Consider the following 22,631-nt stretch of genomic DNA (forward strand, 5'->3'; position numbering starts at 1 on the left):
CAGAGCCCCAGGACCCAGGGGTCCCCTTCCCTTGGAGCCTAAGGGTGTGGGTCCTTGCCCCCCACCCCACACACCACCCCAGGCCTGTGTGACAGAGACAGCCCTTCCCTGGGACTGAGCAGCAGCAGCTCCCCAGTGCTTAAACAAGCAGCCACAGCAAGGTTAGGAGGCCAGGAACTGAAATGAGGACAAGGCTCTGACAAGTTTAAAACATGTATTTAAAATACAATTTATAAAATGCTTAATCTGCCGACTCAGGAGCCCGCGGTGCAGGGTGGGGTGGGGTGGGCAGCTGCCCGCTAGACCAGCAGAGCAGGACTGCAGGGGTGCGGCCCTCCCCCCATGCCCTTCTGTTCAGACACCCAAGGGGCCCATGTGTACCCCTGGGATCACACGGCCAGAAAACAGGACCCCAGAGGTTTCCAGAGTCTCTGCTTACCAGGGAGGCTGGGGGCAGCCCTGCCGGCCCATCCCTGAGCAGAGCATCCCCAGATGGGGCAGAGCAGGGTATGGCTGGGCTGGACAGGGCAGGTGGGGCGGGGCAGTGGGCTCTGGAAGGGGCTGATGGTAGCAGATAGGGTGTTGCCTCCTGCCTGCAGGTGGGGAGCACCCTGATTGAGTGGGCTGAGAAGGGTTGGTCACCAGGCCCGGACCCCCAGCTCCTTTGGTTATAGGCTGACTTCAGAGTAGTGGCTCATGGGAAGCGGTTAGCTGGAAGGTCTGAGGCCTGGCTCATGGGGTAAGGGATGAGCTCGGGGAAGGGGACAGTACCGTGAAGGCAGATAAAGGGGCAGCAGCCTCAAGTTTCTGCCCCCCATTCCCCTGGGGTTTTCCAAGCCAAAGCCTGCAGCTTATTTAAAAAAAAAAAAAAAAAAAAAAAAAGCACTTAAGGAAAGTTACAGACGACTACAAAAAAAAAAAAAAAAACACAAAAAAAAACCACACACAAAATCCAAACCGTTCTCCCATCTCCCCCCAACACAATACAGTCTCCTGTTTTCATTTCTTTCTTTCTTTTTTAAAATTTTGCTTGCCGCCTTTCCATCTGAGAAGCCAAGGGTATGACTGCTGGTGGGTGGAACAGGCACACAGCGGGCAAAGCCCCGTCTTTGGCTGGAGGGGATGGGAGCACCAGTCCCCACTACATCCTCAATCCACACACACCCGTCAGCCAGCCTGCCCTTTGGCTCCCGCCAGGGGAGGGGGGCAACAGCAGGTGGTCCCAACAGCTGAGCAATCAGCACTTCTGGCCTTCCCACCTGGCCTACCTCTGTACCCTTCTCCAACTGAAAGACAGTCTCACCTCGGCCAGAAACCACTATTACATGAGGGATGGACACTATACATTTAGAATGAGGAAACTTGGTCAGGGCAGTGGAACTATAAAGACAGCAGCCAACCTCCCTTGCCCACTCATGGAGGTAATTACCCCCAGAACAGCCTGTGGGCACAACTCAACACCCCTCGGGTTCTCACTGACTGAAGCTGTTCCAGCTCTGCTCACAGACAATTTCCTGGCTTCACACAGTTACAAGGCTGTGCGTGCTATGAACTAGCTGCTGATTCAGCTGGCAGCTGGCCCTTCCTCCTAAGGGGAAGACATTGTGGGGTGTGGCTTGTGGGGCCTGGCCTGCATTCCCACAGGGCAAGGTTGAGGGCCAGTGAACCAAGGCTGGAGTGAGCCTGCAAAACTGAAGTTGCCACCTTGGCCACCTCAGACTGTCCTGATCACAAAACATCACACCACCCACTCCAAAACTCATCCACTGAGTGGGGAGGACGTCTGGCTGGCTGCGGGATAAGGCGCAGTGCTACAGAAGAGACCACAAAGCCTGGGCCAGACTGTACACACACAGCTGCTCTGGGCAGCTGCCTCTTAGGCTCTTCCACTTCAAGGAGCCAAAGTAAAACGCTAGGCTCCAGGGACCGGGGGGAAACTGCCTTCACTCCAGGCCCTCGCTCTGGAAAAAGGGGTGAACGATAGCCTAGCTGCAGAGGGAACCAGCCTGTCATCACCAATCTTTGCAATACACAGCTTGTCTTTTCCCAAGTGTATTCAGAATGGGCTGCTCCCAAGGTAGTGATTTCACAAAGGAAATGTACCAGGTAGTTACTGAGCTGGTGCCATCAACAGAGATGACGCTCCACAGACCCATGCGAGTTCAGGCCTTGCTGAAGTGGGAGGATCTATTCACCTGACCACACCAGGCAGGAAGCTCAAAGTCCTGGAGCCAGATTCTCTCCTGGCTTTCCTTGTGCTGACAGCAAAATGCTGAGCAAGTCTCACATCCCTCACACCTACGCCCAGGAGTGCAGTCTCACTCCCTGCTCTTTTCTAGAAGCAGCAAGCCTGGCTGGTAGGGAACCACCCTGAGGGGTATGGGAAGGGGAAGTCTATTCACTTTCCCTGTCTCCCAAAATACTGGAGGTGGGCTTGGCACCCTCCCCAGGCTCTCTGAGCCTATAGAGCTAGCCCAGTCTCCAGGCAGGGCCAAGATGCCCTGGGACTTAGCTGGGGGAGGGAGGTATAGGCATGGGGTGCTATCTGTCCTGGGCTATGGAGCCCTGCCCCTTTTCTGGGCGGCAGTAGGAATACAGAAGCTAAGCTCACCAAAATCCTATTGGTTAATGTTTCTAGTGAATTTCCCAGAAACATTTTTAAGTAGACTACCAAACTACCCTTTCTCAATTAAAAACTCATTAAACTGCTAAAACCCCTCCCATGCACTTTTTCTTGCAAATCAGATATTTGTATAAACAAACAAAAATAGGAAGAAAAAAAGGATATTTTCAAATGGAACTTGCTTTTAAGTGATGAAGACATGCACTTGGGGGTGGGTGGACGGGAGTTCTCATTTGTGTTTTAAAATCCCAAATTAATGAGCATGATAAACTGTTATTGCTGGCACTGGCTTTACCCCAAGTGGCACTGACTCTCTACTCTGAGTCCTTGGTGGGTCCCCCCAACCCTCCCCGAACCCCTACCCTTTCCCTTTCCATTGACTTGGGACAGCCCTTGTAGACGTGCCAATCACAGTGGGAAGGGGGGAAGGGGGAGGTCACAGTGCATGGGGTTCAAGGTCACAGTGGGCGGAGCAAAGGGGATCACAGTGCAAGTAAGTCAGGTCGTTCCCTCTGCTCAAGTCCAGCTGTCTGCCACGGCAGTGCGACCCGTGGCGGACGACCCAGGAGGCGATGATGGCGGCAGCATCCTTTCTTGCCCGCACTTATCTGCGCTGTTTGAAGCCTTGTGATCCATCAGGACCCAAAGGCTGTCTGATCACATTACTGGGCTGTCTGCTGTCTTCGGGTTGGGAGATCCTGGTTGGCCTGAAGGGAAGAAGATCAGAAGGAGGTCTGAAAAAGGATATAAGAGAGGTCCCCAAATCTTAAAACCAACCTCCCCTGCAGCTGGGGCAGAAGTCACAGTGGCTATGAACCAACTCTGGCTCCCTGAGCCTGCTGCTTTGGCAAGCAGACTCAGGGTATCTTTAAGCTGCGAAGCCCTGTGGGCAGGAAGGGTGGGGGGTCCACGGTGACCTCTCATGCCTGTAAGCACTCTCCCCCAAGTCTGGCTGGCTGCTATTCATCTGGAGGCAGGGGGAGTGCTCAAGGGCCCCTCCTGCCCAGAGGCAGTGACCACAGACAGCACATCCTGCACAGAACCACGTGGCACAGACTCTCCAGATGTCAGACCAGGTAAAGACCCCTAACCAAGGCCGGCCCCGTGGCCAAGCTCACACGCTCTGCTCTGGCAGTCCAGGGTTTGCCAGTTTGGATCCTGGGTGCGGACCCAGCACTGCTCACCAGGCCATGCTGAGGTGGCGTCACACACAGCACAATCAGAAGGACTTGCAACTAGAATATACAACTACGTGCTGGGGGGGGACTTTGGGGAGACGAAGAAGAAGACAAGACTGGCAACAGACGTTAGCTCAGGTGCCAATCTCAAAAAAAAAAAGACCCCTAACCAAGAGCTCAGCAGAGTGACCCAGTACACGCCATTTGTGCCCTCCTGCTTCTCTCCAAATCATGTGATTAATGGTCAACTCATATCACCATGGAAGACTAAAAGGAAATGGCCTTTTTCCACTCTGCCAAGTGAAAGTTTAGAGGAGAGGTAATGGATGTCATCAAAATAATGAAGAGATAGAGAGAAGAAGGTACACAGATTAGTTCTTCAAGTCACAGAAGACCAAGTCCAAGCAGGACTCTCAAAGTTACAATGAGGCTGTTTCAACAAATACTGCCTTTCCAGGAGGTGACAATCCTACATAACACAACCTCTAGGACTGCAGTGAAAGAAAAAGTCAGGAATAAAAAATAATTTAGAAAATTCACAAAAACATCACAGTGGGCGATTAGGAGACCCAGAAGATAACATCGAAGCACTTAACTGGGCTCTTTCCGCCGTGCCAGGCAGGGTTCTCAGAAGCCCATGTGCATTTAACCGCACAACCACCTGATGAGGCAGGCGCTCTCATTATCCTGGTTTTCAGACTGGGCTATGAAGGCAGAGTTTAAGTAGCTCTAAGTTAAGCAGAAGTAAGTGGCAGCAGTGGGCTCAAACTCCAGCAGGTTTTGACTCAAAGACCATGCCTTTAGCCTCTCTGCCACACCGCCTCCTGGTGCCTGCAAAGGCAGCATGCCAGCAACCCATGACTTCCTGAAAGCTTTCAGAGCAGTGCCGAGCCAACAGGGTACAGACAACAAACTAGCCCCACCAGCCTGGGTTGGCAGCTGGAGCTGTGATGACGCCAGCCCTGGTTCTGCTGCTTCTCACTACTCTACACACAGCCAGGCCACTCTCCTCCTTCTCCTCAAGGTGGCCTGCTGGAGTGGTCGATGGTCAGCTCTGCCAGCTACACTCACCTGTCGAGGATGGGTTTCTCTTGCTCCTCCTCGGGGCTGGCACTGCCCAGGATCCGCTTGCGGGCTTCGGCGTACTCTGCCTCCCGCTGTGCTAGGGACTTGACAGGAAGGGCTGGCCTGCTGGTGGAGTTGGGGCTGCTGACCACACCGTTGCTGGTGGGCCTCTTGAGGATGCGGATCTGTGGGGGGGGGCCCGCGGGAAGGCTATCGTCCTGAATCACAACGGGCACTCTGGGAGGAGATCTGGATTTCCTGCTGACAAAGAGCAAACACAGCTTCACAAGTCCTGCCCTTGACTACAGAGGCCCCATCCATGTCCACACCTACCCCCATCACTTTTCTCCCCCTCCCCCCTCTTAATGCTACTCATTATTCTCTGGCCTCTGACCAGACATCACAATTCTCACTCCTCAAGAAGGGTTTCTCAAAAGAGCAACCTTGCCATAAGCTAATGCAGTCCACAGGTCTGCTCCTCAGACCTGATCCCGGGCAAAGAGGGCGGGAACACCAGCTTACTCTGGGCCTTCCATCTCCAAGTTCATCACAGTCACATCAACCACTGTTGGCCCCTGCGTCAAAACATTTCATGCCCACAATCTGATGACTTCAGTTAAAATCCCAGCTTTCCTACACAAACCGGAGTGTATCAGACTGGTGCGGCGGGAGCCCCTTAGCTTGAGGGTCAGCAAAGTGTTCCCCCCAGCCAAGGGCTTTCACCACATGTGCTCCAACCAGTCAAACACTACAAAGGAGCCTGCTCCGCCATCCCTGCCTGGCATCACGACAGGATTTACCAAACTGCCTCAGCCTTCTGATGAGTGACTTGTGCCTCCCAGAGACAAGCTACACCAGACAACTGGATCACCTCTTCAGAAGAGCTTCTGAGCAGAGGCACCTCCCTCACCAGGGCTCTCTGGTACGCTGGACGCGGCGGGACTGGGGTGAAGGACGATCCTAGAAACAATGCTTGGCAGTGCTCAAAGGAGAAGCATTGTCCAAGGCTGGTGGATGTGCACATCAGGCGATGTGTCCACAAGGAGAGGTGGGAAACAAGGGAAGGGAAAGAGACAAAAGCCACAGGAGAAACAGGGATCCAGGCAGGAAGGACCACCCCTCAACAGCCACAATGACCCTCCCCAGAGCAGTCAACTAGCTTCTCTTCAGAACCAAACAGCCCGCAGGGGCCTGTTTTCAGAGCTGTGGTTGTCAGGAGGGGTGCAGACTAGAGGAGCTCAGCTGCTGCCATGGGAACTGGAGCAAGTCCTGGGCAGGACAGGAACGGCATGGCAAGGGGACTGTCAACAGGCGTTAGTGCTGCTGAGACGAGCAGACAGACAAGCGGCCAGCAATCCGACCAAAGCCGCAGGAAGCCAGGAAAGCTAGCGGGTGGGCAGGGCAGCCCAGAGCTCCCTGGGAATGACTGTGCAGCCCATAAAGCAAATCCCGAGAGGCCCTCTTCTCCCTGCCACCTGTCTCTGCGGGAAGCTGACAGGTTATCTAAGCCCAAAGACCACTGCTGAAGTCAATTTTCACCTGCTTTGGAAACCCACTTTCTCTGCTGTCTGGGTGGGGAAAAAAACTATCCCTAAAGGTCTCTAAAAGAATTTCTGAGAATCTTTTCTTCCAGGATACCGCCATGATTCCCTAAGCCACTAAGCCACAGAGGGCCCAGAGACATCATCTGTCCAACCTTCTTATATCACAGAGAAAGAAACTGATGTCCAGAGGGGGAAACAACTTGCCCCAAACCTCAGAGCAACTGGGAGCAGAGCCGAACCTAAAACCCAAGCCTTCTGATTTGCCACCTCCCCACTTTCCATCAGATCACCTCACACAGGTGCCCACTAAGGTAGGAGGCAGGTGCAACACTCCCGCCTCACTCCCAAAGCCTCGAGCCACCATGTCCCTGAGGGAAAGGTTTCCTGCCCAGGAGACTGACCTGCTAACCTAACAGCCAGCTGGAGAACACCACTGACTGCCCAGCTCTCAAATGGCAGAGAGCATGAGCCCTCAGACCAGACAGCAGCCTTACCTCTCCTTTTGTGTGATCTTCAGTTTTTTTTCCAACCGTCTGTCTATTTCCTAGAGGAAAAAAATGTATATAAAAAGTGGAAAAAAATCTCTCTCAAATAAAAACTTACGTCTTTATTTTCTGAGCTAAGGGCAGTGTCCTCTCTCTGACCAGGGACATTACTGTGTTCTTTGAGGTAATGGATGTAAACCTTCCTTTACTAGACTCTGGGGTGTGGGGACCTGACTCCTTCGGGTTCATCTCCCTCCATCCCCACAGCCGTGGTGATGGTTCTAGACCTCGCCACTCAGCTGGGTTCTTTGCATAGCCTCTAACTAGTCTCCCAGGCTCTAATCTGTCCTTCACAGAGGCACTCAAATCAACTTTCTAAACAGAAATCTGATCATGTCACTTCCCCACTTAAAATGCTTCAACCTCTTGCTGGATCAAGTCCAACCTCGTAAGCATGCCTTGCCCATACCTTCCTTCATCTTCTGATCCTGTTTTACAGCACAGCAAAAATGAGCTACTACTAATCCCTAGAGCCCAGCATGCTGGTCCACGTGCACATGTCCTCCACGGGCCTCCCCCCTTGCAAACTCCCATTTATCCTGTAAAACCCAGCTTGATGTCCACACTCCTTTGTGAAGTCTTGCCTGATCCTACACACAGTTAATCACCTGCTCCTCAGAGATAAGCTCTCCCTTTTACATTCCATCACGATCACATGTATCACAGATTTTATAATCTGTTTTACTGCTGTGGACTTGAACTCTGGCTGCACCTAGCAAAAGGCTTAGAACAAGACAGAAGCCTAACATGTGTGGAACCGGATGGCAGTCTGAGTCCTCAGGCCCTCAGCATCAGAAACTCCATGATGCCTCCACACACTTATGCACCAGTGTCCATGCACTGGACAGGAGGAAGCTGTGCACAGAGCAAAGACCAAACCTCCAGGATCCTTGGCTGTCCCACTGCCGTTTCTTACAAAACGTCCCACTCAACCATGCTCAGTGAGGGCAAGACCATCTAGCTACTGGAGAGGGAAAAACTGTACGCAAAATTATACACTTCTTGGAGAGAAGATCTGTACAGAGGCTCTCAACCAGGGGTGATTTTGCCCACCAGGGGACATCTGGCAACGTCTGGAGACATTTTTGGTTGTCACTACTGGAGGAGAGGTGCCACTGGCATCTAGTGGGTAGTCTTGGGATGCTGCTAAAATCCTACAATACACAGAACAGCCCCCACAGCAAGGAATTATCCAGCCCCAAACATCAATAGTGCCCAGGTTGAAAAACCTTGACCTACAAGATACTTGGTATTTTCAAAGGAGTCTATTACTTGCAAAATGTTAGGAATCACTGCCTTAGGAGAAAGTCTTTGAAATATGCTGAGATCCACCTCAGGGCCCAGTGTGTTGTCAGTTTTCACGAATGTTCTATATGTTCTGAAAACGACTGCATTCTACAGTTGGTTGACACAGTTCCAGCTAGTTAACTGCATTGTTCAAATCTTCCAAATTCTTACTGATTTGGATCTATTCACTATGGAAAGAACCAAGAACTATTCTTTTTAGTAAATTAAACAGTTTATTATTATGAAGCGATCTTCCTTGCCTTAAAAATCTATTGGTTAGGCCTGGTGGCTCGGCGGTTAAGAGCACACGTTCTGCTTCGGTGGCCCGGGGTTCGCTGGTTCGGATCCCGGGTGCAGACATGGCACTGCTTGGCACATCATGCTGTGATACGCATTCCACATATAAAGTAGAGGAAGATGGGCATGGATGTTAGCTCAGGGCCAGTCTTCCTCAGCAAAAAGAGGAGGATTGGCAGATGTTAGCTCAGGGCTAATCTTCCTCAAAAAACAAAAACAAAAACAAAAACAAAAACTCATAAAAAAAATCTATTGGTTAATATTAACAAAGCTACGCCAGTTTTCTTTTGGTTAGTGTTCCTAGAATATGTTGTTCTCTATCTTTTACGTCTTATCTTTCCACGTCCTCATTTTTGTCTCCTGTAAACAGTATGAAGCTAGACTAACCATATGAAGCTAGATTTAAATCCACTCTGACGGGGCTGGCCCAGTGGCGCAGCAGTTAAGTTCGCACGTTCCACTTCTCAGCGGCCAAGGGTTCGCCGGTTCGGATCCCAGGTGTGGACACGGCACCACTTGGCAAGCCATGCTGTGGCAGGCGTCCCACATATAAAGTAGAGGAAGATGGGCACGGATGTTAGCTCAGGACCAGTCTTTCTCAGCAAAAAGAGGAGGATTGGCAGCTGATGTTAGCTCAGGGCTAATCTTCCTCAAAAAAAATAAATAAATAAAATCAATCCAGTCCGACACTGACACTCATTCTGATGGGTGCTGAGGTGTGTTGAAAGCTGTTTTTATGAAAGACTCAAAATACACTTAGGCAAGCAGAGCACTGTTTTCTGTATTCTAAGGGCGCCGTCAACTGTCTCGCTAGGAAGCCTCCAGAATGAAAACCTCTCACTCAAGCTTGGGACACAAGTTGGCGTCCAACGACTGTTTAATGACTAAATGGAAAAGGTGCACCGAGAGTGAGGGAATGACCTGGATGTTTTCTGTGAACTGACAGATGGACATTCAAAGAAAATCTATGCCCACAGCTAATCTGCGTCAGAATTGTAATTCTTCTAAGTTCTTTGATTAATAACAGAGTTACTGCCTGAGCAAATACTATGTCTCACGTTGCTCTATGTCTCACATTACCTTTTAAGGGCTTTTCAAGGCTTTCCACCGATTACTTATGGTTTTGAAGTTCCACACTATATCATTTTGCTCCAGTGTGAAAATGAGACTGCCTGCTCAAGTTTCTCCATCATAAACGCAGGGTTTAACATCTGTGGGATTTAGATGTCTTCATACAGGGTCAAAACCAAACGCCTCCACAGGCTGGGCAAGTAACCAGACTCCACATGCAGGGAGCACAGTGGGGAGCTGAAGGGGCCACAAGGCACCCAAGAGCTCTTGCCCTGCCCACAGCAGGCAGCCGAGCCTTGGCTGAGAGGGCCAGAGCTGCCATTTTAGGGGAAATCAAATTCAAGATTCTTATGGGAAAGCTCTAAATTTTTAAACTTTATTACATGAACTCTTGCTTCCATATCACTGTGAAGGCCAAATAAGACATATAGGCAAATAGGCCTAATACATTAGCTGATTTTTTAAAAAACTGTGGTAAAATATACATCATATTAGCTGGATTTGAGGAATCATCCAGTTCTCCTCTCAGGAAAGCAAACTGCTTCCTTCCTTCTCTCAGGCTTTAGGGAAGACAGAGAATCTGCCCAGGCCCAGCAAATGGAGCCCGGGTGGACAAAAGCCTTTCAAGAGGGCATATGGACTGTGTCTGAGTAAACGTCCTCTGTCCCAAAACTAGAACATGACCAGCATACTTGGCACAAAATACAAAGCTACTGGCTTTAAAAATAGTGCCTTACGTCAATATAATGCTCACTGGCTGTCAATACACTTTCCCAAACACTCATTTTCTGCTCCCACCAACCCTGTCTGATAGACTAAGTCGCTTGTATCCTTCTCTGTCAGATGAGGGTGATGTGGCTCAGGGAAGCTAAGGAACTTACCCAAGGTCACAGAGCAGCAGTACAGCGTAGAGGCACCCCTAGGAAAGCCCTGGGAGGCCCCACCCCAGGCTGCTGCATACCCACAACTGCTCGAACTCCTGGAAACGCCTGGCAAAGCCATTAGATATTCATCGCCTCCTCTTCATCTCCCCTGAGTTCCACATTGCTCCCCGGTACTCCGATAACCAACATTTCTATTAAACCCTATCACATCAGGCAGGATGGCTTATCAGAGCTGAGGAAGAATTCTATCAGATTAGAGAACGGGATATAAACCCAACGGCTTTGGTAGAAAGCTGATCCAGGCCATCTCCAGATGGCCAGCTGGACACCAGCGTGCTCTGAGCCGTCCAGGCAGGAGAGGGACTGCTCTGCCAGCAGCTGGAGAGGGCACTGCAACCTGCTCTGGAGTCTGTCCAGGTATCATGAGTCAGTCCATTATCTCCTTGGACAAGGCCCTGCAATCAATCTGCTCTCAAACTCGTGCTCTGAAGAGCTGGAGCAGGTCGAAACTTTCCTACAGGGCATACTACAAGGAGAATGCTAGTCTCCTCCAGAGCCGCAATGGCCCCACAGAATTAAGCAGGCCTCAGAATGTTGTGTGAGGAAGCATCTAGAAGTGAGCCTGAACAAGGAATCTTATCACCTAAGGGCACCTCCTCTTTTTACAAGGATGTACAGAGCCCTGGCCCAAGGTCAAGGCTCCCATGTTAGAGGCCCAGCCTCCATGGCTAGTGAAGAAATCCATAAGCTCATCACTCTGTGACTGTGCTCTGAGCAAGGGTCACCAGGCAGAAGGCAAGCGTGAAGGCACAAGCACATCAGAGGCGAGGTGCTAAGAAAGCTTGATTTCTTATGGCATCTCCTGGAAAGGCTCTTTATTTTTTGCCAAGTAGCACTGAGCAGACTGCAGAAGATGATGCTCTGTGCTCTGATAAGTGGGGTGGCCTCCTCCCTTTGGGCCTAAATCCTAAGCAAAAGATCTCTTGTACCAAACACAGGTATCACTTGCCCTGTGGGGCTACGCCTCTAGAAAGATGAGGTATATACTTCATGGTCTGAGAGAACAAGCAAAACCAGAAGGAAAGAGAGGAGGCAGGACATCACGAAGAAGCAGAGTGGGGAGGAGGGTGGTTCTGGACACGGCTGGTCCTTTGTGGGAGCTAAAGGAGAGGCCGAAGCCACAAGGTGAATGAACTCAGACGCCAACATCTGCAAATTCAACTCACCTGAGGAGGAAGCACAGCTTCACTGGCTGCTGATGCCCTTAACCTTGCAGCGGCCACGCTTGTGTGAGCGTCCGGCAGAAAGCTGGGGGAAGCATATGAGGGGAAGAACAGGGAAGGGGCCACCTCCAACAGCCTAGTTTGTCACACAGTCACAATCTTCAAAAGGAACAAAGGAGACAAAAAGGATAGGGACATATCTGCAAGGGCAGGCAGATGATAATGACAAGTTCACTCCTAAAGCATTAAGAGATGGATGAGAAAGGAAGAAAGGTGAGAAAGGGAGAGGAGAGGAAGAAATGCAAAGGAGAGAAATAGGCTATTTTGGGCCTTGGTACCAAGTACAGCACCATTATGGCTGCACTCAGACCTGAATGTTCAAGAAACAGACTTTATCAGTTCACCTCAGGGTGATGAAGCCCCAGGGGGGGAACCAATTCCAACTAGCCAAACTCATAAGAGACAGAGTGAACAAACCCAAATCCTCATCTGTTACACTACGGGGGTGGGAGTGGGTGTCTCACTCTATCTGGTGCCTGACCTGCTGCTGCCCGCTCCCCAGGGCCTTGCCCCTGGTGCCAAAGGAGCGAACTGCTCTGCTCCACCAGGGCATCCCTCTCTCAGATCACTGGAATCCTCTGGTCACTAATGCAACTAACACAGCTCCTAAGAATCCACGTAATCTTGTATTAAGTGGAGATCTAAGAGGCACTGGCTCTGAGTCAGGAAATAATCTCTGTCTATCAGCAACAGTTACTACTTAAGCGACTTTTCTCAGATAATTTGCCTCTCTTTGTCAGTTTCCATTTCAAAAGATGAAATTTTCTGACTTTCCCTTCAAATGTGAGGAATAATGACTGGTCTGGGGCTCTCTGTGAACCACCTTATCCTATAGGCTCATCTGGTCTGGCCCAACTAGCCCCTGTTGGGGAGCACCCAGCTATGAGCAGGTACTGGGGGACCTATGAAGAGACAGGAACTCTGAGAGGACAAGGGCTTCTCTCAGAACCAGAGCATGACAGGTCCTGATGCACACACTGCCACCACTACAGAAAAAGCAAAGAGAAGAAAGATGCTGTGAAGGAGTAGAAGGCGGGACACGTTCTGGCCCTGAACTCCCCCCATAGTAGGCAGTGCCTATGCTGGTCCTAAGTGGCTACAGGGTTGCCTGTGTTAGGGTCTCCTGGGAGAGCAGTCTCCCAGCGAGGCACCTATGTCTCCCATACCGCACATCTGGATGCGATTTTGGCTCCTCCCGTGGGAGTCTCAATTTCACTTAAGAATAAAGCAAAAGAATTCATAGGAAGATCTAGCAAAATCTGCTCTAAAACTATCAGATACAAAGGTCTCTGTAACTTTTTTATCTGTAACAGATAAAAAACTCTGTAACTCACTGGCTATTTCAAGTCCAGATGTACAATCCAGAGAGACATTTCCAAACAACCTTCACAGCAATTAGTTTAACTCTGTGTTTCATCCCTGCCTTGCTTCTCCGTCGGTGGTGTGGCAGTGTCCTTCCCCGGTAGGGCTGGCCATCTCCAATGCTCCTGCTTATTCCACCTCCCCCGCCTTACTCCAGGGAGGGAAGCACCCAAGGTTTGATTCGACAGTGTTGCTTCAAGACAACTGTGAGGTTCAATAAATTAACGAAACTTCTGGGCAAACACGATTGGATAAGTCAAAAAACACAGAATTCAGCAGCTGAGAGAAGATCTATGGGGGCACCTGTGGGTCACGAATTTATCGGTTGCTTTTTTAATAAAAGACTCAGGTTAGTCTGTTTGAAGGTTCCATTTCCCACAAAACACTCCTCCTGCCTCTGTTACTCCCACAGCAAGGACAACTGCTGCCCTTTAATGAAGTGGGCCACCGCAGGGCACAGGATATGGTTCTAAAATTCACTCTCTAAGGAAGCCCATGCTTTGTTAATGTATCTCAAAGGCCATTTTCCTTCTGCTTCCCTGTAACAAAAAAAGTTGGAGATGAGCATTTATAGAAAACCTACTATAAAGTAGGAAAAGTACTGGATGCTGGAGACTCAGAGGGGAAGAAGGCAATCCTTGCCGACCAGGAGAGCCCAGCCAGGTGGGAGAAGACACAAGCAAATGGCAGTTGCTATATCAGTTGTATGAACAGTGTTTTGGAAAGAGAAATGGAGAAGGAGCAATCCTGCTAGGAGAGGTCAGGGAAAGCTGCAGGGACATAAAGGACAAGAGTTTCAAGGAGAAGAGAAGAGGGGGCATTACAAAACATTGGGGAGAAAAGGAGTGAAAACATGAAGAGAGGGAAACAAAAAAGAAAAGGGATCCAAAATAAGATACTTCCTAAACTAATAACTCTGCAGGCTCAGAGGTTAAGTGACTTGCTTAAGGCCACTCAATTAGCAAGTGACAGAACTGAACCCTAAACCTCAAGAGGAGGAAGCAAAAAGGTTCAGGAGAGCGGCTGGTGGGTGGCCACAGGAACAAATAAGGTAGGATAAAGGCTGACAGGTTAACACCAACCTGCCAGCCCAGGGTTCCGGAGGAAGGACGGTAGCAGTAGCAGACCACAACAGAGCTGCATTCCAAAGTCCAGATCTTAAATCTATGAATAAGTATCCAAAAGGAAGTAATTCTTCAGCAGAGAACAGGCCTAGCAATTTAGATGTATCCAAAACTGGAGTGCCTCAGAAACTCTGTACATTGCCACCTTGAGACAATGTATTGTTCTGCTTTGAGTGCCTCTTCAAAGGGTCTCTCTCCATGGCGGAGGGAATCCATCCAGCCCTTTGCTCTAAAGGAGCGAACGGGCAGGGGTGGGAGTCATGGTGGTAAGTCCTACCTTTGAATAGAGCAGGGGTAGAGCCTAATGGGGCTCCCCTCTCTCCATGTTTCTTACTGCTCCTCCCTTTCTTTTGCATATAACACTAAGCACCGCAACGCTTAGAGGAAACAGTGTATCAGTCCTCAGAGGCAGCAACAAAGAGACTCCTCAGTCAGTCTTAGGAACTTCACACCCTAACCCGACCAGGCCACACTGTCAGGGGCTGGAGAGCCGCCCTCACACTCAGGGCAGCAGCACTCTCTGCTCCAACATCTGCCTTTGAATGATGCATTACTAAGTGCTTGATTTAACTCTCACCACCAGGCAAGGCAGATTTTATTAATCCAATCTTACAAAGGAGGAAAATGAAGCTGAGAGAGAGGTAGGTAGTGACTTGCACCAAAATCAGACCTGGCACTTGAACCCTTAGCTTACTCTTTTGACTTCTACTGCCATGGATGGAGAAAGTGGGTCACTGACCGGCAGAGGCGACCTATCATTTCTTGCTACTTTTTATAACGAAGACAGAAAGGCCCTACTCCCAAAGGAAATATTAGGCATACAGACTTTGGGGGAAGGAACAAAGTCACTCTTAGCTCCCCACATACCAGGTTTTATTCAAACACCCAAGGGTGTTGTCATCAAAGGTTACTGAGAATCTCGGCACTCAGGAGGGACAGCGCAATGTCTACAGGACCAAGCCAGTAAAGAAGGCAGGACAGAACACAATAGGTATCTAGCAAGGAGAGGAGAGCAACCTAGACCCAGGGGAAGGCACTCAAATTCAATATTTAAAAAACAAGGTGCACCCCAAAAAAGTCTATAGGCTGAATACCTGAGGGCTGCCAGTTTGCAACTACAGATATAAGGATCCTAAGAGAGCAGAGCTGTTAAATCTTCTCAAGAGATACGAGCAAAGATGATTTATGTTATCTCATTCTACTTGGCCAGACAGTAAAAAGTTATTTCCCATTTATGATCAAGGTTTCAACCAGCACCTCACTTGCAGTCACTATTCTTAGTATTACAACTGACAGCAGCATTATCCTTTTGACTCTTGAGCACAGAGTTCAAGTTTCTCAGAGACATGAAATTTATTAGCTCATCACCCAGGCTACAGAAGCAGGAGGTCAATCCCAAGCAAAACAAACACCACACTTCAAAGGAACTTGCAACTAAGCATCCTACAGCACTTAACTAACTAATCACCTGCTGAAGAGCAAAGGTAAACAAACCCTCCAAAAAGGTCCCTCCGAGAGTGGGCTCAGGAGGGGACCAACAGCCTGGGCTGGGATGACCATGTGATTTCCTGGACACCAAGACTAATAGTCCCTACACCTCACTAGGTCACTGAGACTGAGGGGGATAAGGAATGTAAAATGCACTCTGCCTGGCCTATAGTGAGCCCTCAAGATGCTGTCTAAGAAGTCCTTCCAAAAAGGGCCCGTGGGACCTGGGAGCTGGAGGGCTTCTGGGCAGTGTCTGTTTACCAATGAGATGGGCAAGCAGTGAGACAGGCAACTAGGTAGCAGAAACAGAACTGACAGTTGGAGGGTAACAAATGCCTTTTTTTTTTTTTTTGGTTAAAGATTGGCAATTAGGCTAACATCTGTTGCCAATCCTCCCTTTTTTTTTTTTCCTGTTCTTGTTCTCCGCAAAGCACAGTTATACAACTAGTTGTATTCTAGTTGTGTATTCTAGTTATGGGTGCCTTTGGTTGTGCTATGTGAGATGCCACCTCAGCACGGCCTAACAAGTGGTGCCATGTCTGCACCCAGGATCCAAACTGGCGAAACCCTGGGCCGCTGAAGCGGAGTGCGTGAACTTAACCACTCGGCTACAGAGCCGGCCCCACAAATGCTTTTGTAAGCCAAGAAGGCCAGAGCCTGAGGGCTGGGAATGCGGCTCTCAAGGTCAATGAAGAGTGGTGACAAGCCTGACCTTTCCAGACTCAAGTCATAACTGCCCTGTCCCATCTCATCTACGGATCGCACCCCTGAAGAATGCAATTTTAGTTGTACATATTTATTACTCCTGTTAGAAAGGAATGACTGTTATTTCCTGTGTTCATTTTATAAGGGAAAGAGTTTGGGTGTGAGGAGGGGATGAGTTATTGTGAGGAACATTTTGAAACGTCTTACGATCAGGGATAAGATTCTCTATCTACATACAGACCACTGCTGGGATTTGTTGAGAATTTTTGTGGTGGTTGGTTTTCACCTTAACCTTCCCATCAGCACCCTGCATCAAGGTGAATGTTAAAGAGAAGGATGCTTGGCAGAGGCTAAGAGAATTAAAAACACTTGGGAAGAGAAATCTCTGTGATTACTACTTCAAAAAAATCATTTTCATTTTGTATTTTGGTCACAGATATTAGTAGCTAAACTCAATCTTCTAGCAAACCAACAAGTCAGTAGTTGTCCTGTGGGGAAAGTGTGCAGGAAAGAACACACACCTTGTGAAGGCTAGCTACCTGATACAGCCAGAAACCGACATCACCTGTCGGGGGCCCATCACAGTGTAGAAGTGGAAACCGGAAGGAAAGGGCTGACCCCAAGAATATGTTTGAGTCATCAGATTTACACAACAGTGTCTTTTCTCTTGCAAGATTTTGCCAAAAGCTTTAGAAAGATACACTAAGTTCTCTCCTCTTGTAGAAGGAAAAGCAAGAAGGCCTGTGAGTGCCCAAATTTCCAGCCCACGGCAACCATGGCAGCACTCTTGAACACCGGGAGCATGCTGGGAACAGGCCCCCCATGCAGCCTCAATGAAAAGAGCTGAGAAGTTACTAGAGAAAAGCTCATTATCCTCCTTTCTTTGAAACCACAGTGAAACATCTTTTTCCAGAGTCCCAGGGACACACTGCTCAGCACAATCATGTCTAAACTGGCAACTGCTTTATAGAAAACCCCCTCTGAGGACATCACAGTTCCTAGGACTCAATCTTCCCAAAATGATGGGGAATACCTTAGAAATGGTCCCTTCAGGCATGGTACACCTGGATTTGTGCTTCCTGATACCACAAATCTTAAATGCCTTCTTTACTATAAGGACGGACATAAAGAAATCAGCACCAGGTAGCCCCTAAATAACCATCTGTTATTTGCCCACTCCCCAGAGCCACTGCACACATTCCATAACGAGAGCAGTTACAGGTAGTGTGGAAGACCCCAAGGTGAGGTGGCAGCCACACTTCAGGAAGAATGGCCTCTTTTGCACAGAAAGAGAAATAAATAGAAGTTCTTATCTCTTAAATTAAAATCTATGTCACTACTGTCCTAAAAAAAAAAGCTTCAAAGCTCTCCTCTGCTTTCAGGACAAAGTCCAAGCTCCCCAAAACCACGTACAAGAAGGCACTTCCCAATCTGGCCCCTGCATACCTCTCTGGCCTCATTTCTTTCCACTCAGCCCTGCCAAGCCCCTACCCTCCAGCCAGAAGGAAATACTTGAAGCTCTCCCAAAGCTGCACACTCTTCTCTCCCTGCCTCCTTGCCTCTGGGTGCACTGGCCCTACATTCTACCCGGCCCTCCCAGACTTACCACTGCTTAAATCAAGTGGTCCTTCAAATTTTAGTTTAGGCATCACCTCCTCTACAAGACTGCCTCTGATCTCAGCCACGGTACCCCGTTTATGCCTCTTCCAAAGAAAGTGCTGCCTTCACTCCTCTACTGAACTGTGCCCACTGCCTGGCACACAGTAGGTATTCAATGTTTACTGATGCCTTCCTATAGACTTAGACACCATCCAGCATCGCTCATGGGGTAATGTTTATATGACTGGCTCAATGAGGGTAGAAAGTAAACATAAATTTGAGATCTTAGCTCAGAAGACCGGCCATCCTTTAAATCACTTAAGACGCATTTTCTTCTCATCAGCTACAACACTTGCCCTTCCAAAAAAGAAAAAAGGCAGCTCTTGAGCTGTAAGGAAATTAGAGAGGTTACCAATGTTTTACATTTATGTACCATCTTCCTTCCCCTAGGACTGGGTTAGTGCATCACCAACAAGATACACAAGGCCTTCTTTTTTTTTGGTCTAAATAACAAGTGGATATAAAGCTTCAAACCATCAGATATCGAGCAAAATGCTGATCTGACTTTTTTTGGAGCACAAAGATGTTTTGCAATTACAAAATGCTCTATTTGTCCCTTGAGATGCGCTTAAGATGAAGGACACAATTCTGAGTTTGGATCAAGATTAACTCATTTTTAATTTTCATTTCTCTCAAAGGAGTGTATTTCTAAAGAAGCATTTCCTTGGTGGAATGTAAGCTATATTTCTTGAATTGTCCTTTGATTGGGGATGTAACTCCACGGGAGGAAACAGGTAAAGGAACGATTTTATATTAGGTAAGTTCACCTACCTAATAATAATATTATTATAATAATTTTAAATAATATCAAAAATACCTAATAATAATAACTAAAAGCAAAAAAGCAGCCTATTTACAGAATACTTGAGGTGTTTCTCAAAGTTAGTCTTCCCCTGAATGACACAATAGGATTTGATACTGAGTATTCTGAAGATATGCAGGAGACAATGACCTCAGATATACTGACTAAGAAATTCTAGCATGATGTCAAATTTTTTGTGTGGTGTTGGAGGACAGGGAATCACCAAAAGCCTCTACTTTCAAGGATTAGAACTGCCTCGGGATTATGTAAAGTTTGGATGTTCACTTTAAGAATCAGTCAATCCCCATTTGCTAGTCTTCTTGCCATGCAGGTTTTTTGGTTTTTTTGCAAGGGTGTGGGTTGGGGTGGAATTTAACACTTACTACCATATATCAGTTGGTAGAGAGGGAAACCTGAAGCTAAGACTTTTACATATGCAACTGGCTACATCTGAAAGACATGTACAGTCAGGCGGTCTCCCGGTGATGTGGACACAGTGCTTCAGCCCCGCCCCGGCTCCCCTCTTTCAAAAGTGCACATTTACAAGACCCTTCCTGAAATTCGAAAAGGGAATCAAATTCAAGAGAGCTTCAAATAAAAGTCCAAAGCAAACATCCTAAAAACAAAAGTTAATGCCCAGCTCCCAAGTCTTCCACAGGTTCCCAGGTAGGGAGGCAAGAAAATGCTAGAGAAAGAACCCAGCTTCGGAGTTTGACAGCCTTGGGGTCAAATCCCAGCTTCCCACTTACTATCTGTGTGACCTTGAGCAAGACAGGTTACTCTCTAAACCTGTTTCCTTGTTGATGGAAGGAGAATAACGTCTCTACAGGTTATTTCAATGGTTCAGTTAAATAAAAGATATATAACGGAACTTGCATTCTGGCCATTACTGCTCACTATGTCAACGAGGCAAGGTTTGGGTTCCATCTCTGGACCTGGCACTTTTAAAGGGTTTTACTAAAGTAAAGGATAGTAGGAAGAATACAGGACAAGCATCAGAAAGATCTAAGTTAAATCTTACATCTTTGGGGTTTATTCAGCTATAAAAGGCAGGACTGGGTTTGCTGATCGCTAAGCAATTTACCCATTCTGAAAAACTAAAGTAATCCCCAATTTTTGAATCCTACATTCATTTTTGTTCATTTTCTTACTTCCTTAACATGAGAAACTCAGGTCCCTTCGAAACAGGTGAGAAGAAAACAAAGAAAGGCCAAGATGCTCAAGAAACTTATCATTTGAGTCACAAATTGCAGGCCAAGGTTTTTTTGCAGGGGGTGCCATGAAGGGTGTCTGAATGACTCACTCATATTAGCGGTAGGGAATCAACGCCTCGACCGGAAATGCTACATTCTGTGGCACAAAGTCACTGCTAAGCACACTGCCGATCACATAGCTGACACTCAAAACAATGTTTGCTGAATAAATAAATACCCAACTCACACCTGTTGCTCCCTATAAAATCTTTCAATTGCTTTTCTAACTCAGTCAAAATCCAAGAAAAATGATCGGCAACTAACATCTGTACTAAAAACCTACTGAACGAATTAGTTCTTCCAATCCTCAATTACGCAAAGTGGAAAAACACAAACACCGTGAGCGAAATGCTGAACCACCGGAAAAAACTCCGAAGCCAAGTCTCAGTATTCCCGTAGAGATACACCCACGGCTGCGAGATCAATTTCTCCGCCTCTTCCAGGGCTGACAAACATCCTTAAAGGCGCTCGGGGAAGAAACACCCAGCTCCTGTCTCTGCTCTCCACGCCCTACTCTCAACACAGAAGCCTTAAGGTGGATGTCACTCGAGCCAACACTGAACAGACACGAACACGAGGAGGCCAGAAAGACATCTCCCCATCTTCACAAGGGTCACCACAGAACCACAAACTCTGAAAAGACCAAATTAATCACGAATCTAACAGAATTGGCTGTTCCGGCTCGGGATAAACTATTTTCCTACAGCTTTTGGAGAACAGCAAAAAACTCCAAAAGCAAGTCGAACGGTCCCCTCCTAAGAATGCGTCTACTTTAGATATCGCACCCCTCCCCCCTCGGCCCCGGCGAGCACCCCCCAAGACCCTCCCCCGGGGCTCAGATCGTTGGGTGGGTACCGGGGAGAGGGGCTGCCCGCTGGAGTTTCGGTTGTTCTGGCAGGATCTCCGGGAGACCCGCCTGCAACGGGCTCTCAGTAAAACTGAAAGAGAAAAAAACCCAGACTTGCCCACCGTGGCGGATGGAGCAAAGCGGTGGGGGATTTTAGCGGAGGTGAGGCGCCCGGAGACGACTGTTTCCCCTCCTGCTCTCCGCTGCCTCCTCCCGCTCTGCCCCGGAGCCGGGCACGCCGCCCCGGTCCGCGCACCCCCCACATGGTGTGTAGCTCCTCATCACAGCACAGGAACTTTAAAATGGTGCCGCGGGCGGGGGATCTGACGAGAAAGGAAGGGTCAAAGGGGCCCGGGGCGAGTGGGCGCGGGGGCCAGGAGAGGAGGCCTTCGGTGGCGGGTGGGGTGCCCAGGGTGACGCGCACTCCGGGGGGGTGGAGGAAGGCGCACTGGGCAAAGGTGGAGGGAGAAATGGAACGCGGCCCCTTTAAGAGGCCTTCAAGGCGCTCAGGGACCGGGGGGCCTCTCCTCCACCCCCGGCCCGGCGTGGGGGGCCCTTCCTTAGGGAGAACCATCCCCAGACCCGCTCCCTGGAGGCTTCCCTCACGCCAGGTCCCGCCCGGCCCTGCCCCGGGGCGGCGGCTCCTCCTTACCCCGCTGTCTGCCGCCTCCTCCCAGCTCTCAGCGACCTCCTCATCTTCCATCTTACTCGCCGCTTTCCCTCCTCCCCCACCCTCTCCCCGCGCCTGCGCCCTGAAGCGCGCCTCCGTCGCGGGCGCCGGCACGCAAGGCTTTACTCAATGGACCCCGCCCACTGCCCAGCCCGGAAGAGGCACCAGGCTAGGGCCCAAGAGCATTGAGGAAGCCATCTTGGAAGGGGGCAGAGAAAGCCGAAGGTTGCCATTTTCCTTAAGGGCAACGAGTTCTCTCTCGTACCGAATGGGGGTCCACGTGAAGTCCTCCTCTTGGGTACCGGAAGTGTGTTTTTTGGAGCCATCTTTCCTAAGGGCAGGCAATTGCTGAAAACTTTTTTTTTTTTTTAAAGCGAGTCGTAGTTTTCGTAAAGTGAAGATAATTTTTTTCAAAATTCTGAAAACATTTATACCTCAATAAAGGATGAAAAATATCTGCTGATGCATAAAACATTTTATTTCTGATAAGGTGAAAATGATTACAGTATTTCCTGTTAATAAAGCAGTATTCCAAGCACCTATTAACACTTTTATATCCTCTACCGCTGAGGTAAAAACATTACTGTTAGTTGATAATACTGCACCTGAGCTGGACAGCCAGAACTACTAAAGTTCTCCTGACTCTTTAATGACGGATGAATATATTATTACAATTACCTTAAAAACTTTATGCATCTTCCTAAACAATGTTCCTGTTTTATTTTTCGCCAGTATAGAAATGGAGACTTTGGACTTTAAAGTTCAACTTTGGCCACTTCCAACTTGAACAAACTGTATGATGTTATACTTAAGGTTCCTGTGCCTCAGTTTCCCAAAGTGTAAAAAAAAAAAAAGAAATAATAATAATAGTAGCTGCTTCGAAGGTAGATTGTAAGGATTAAACGAGTTACTATGCTGAAAAGCTTATAACAGCACTTGACCCA

At 48.7% G+C, this 22,631-nt stretch overlaps 1 protein-coding gene across 2 annotated transcripts; it reads right to left on the reverse strand.

Moving 5' to 3' along the window:
• Nucleotides 1-197: 197 nt before the first annotated feature.
• Nucleotides 198-21,805, reverse strand: SZRD1 (SUZ RNA binding domain containing 1). 2 transcript variants are annotated; one of them, XM_008523224.2, is made up of 4 exons: nucleotides 21,670-21,805; nucleotides 6,905-6,954; nucleotides 4,873-5,124; nucleotides 198-3,330 (listed from the first exon to the last, which is right to left on the reverse strand). In XM_008523224.2, the coding sequence occupies exons 1-4, from the start codon at nucleotides 21,718-21,720 to the stop codon at nucleotides 3,228-3,230; spliced, it is 456 nt and encodes a 151-aa protein (XP_008521446.1). In that variant the 5' UTR covers nucleotides 21,721-21,805; the 3' UTR covers nucleotides 198-3,227. The 2 variants fall into 2 exon arrangements, with proteins under 2 accessions (XP_008521446.1, XP_008521444.1); XM_008523222.2 differs by having other exon boundaries at nucleotides 4,873-5,127; nucleotides 21,670-21,797.
• Between the last annotated feature and the right edge of the window lie 826 nt (nucleotides 21,806-22,631).

The sequence above is a fragment of the Equus przewalskii genome, chromosome 2 (genome assembly GCF_037783145.1).
Source record: "Equus przewalskii isolate Varuska chromosome 2, EquPr2, whole genome shotgun sequence".
Lineage (NCBI taxonomy): Eukaryota > Metazoa > Chordata > Mammalia > Perissodactyla > Equidae > Equus > Equus przewalskii.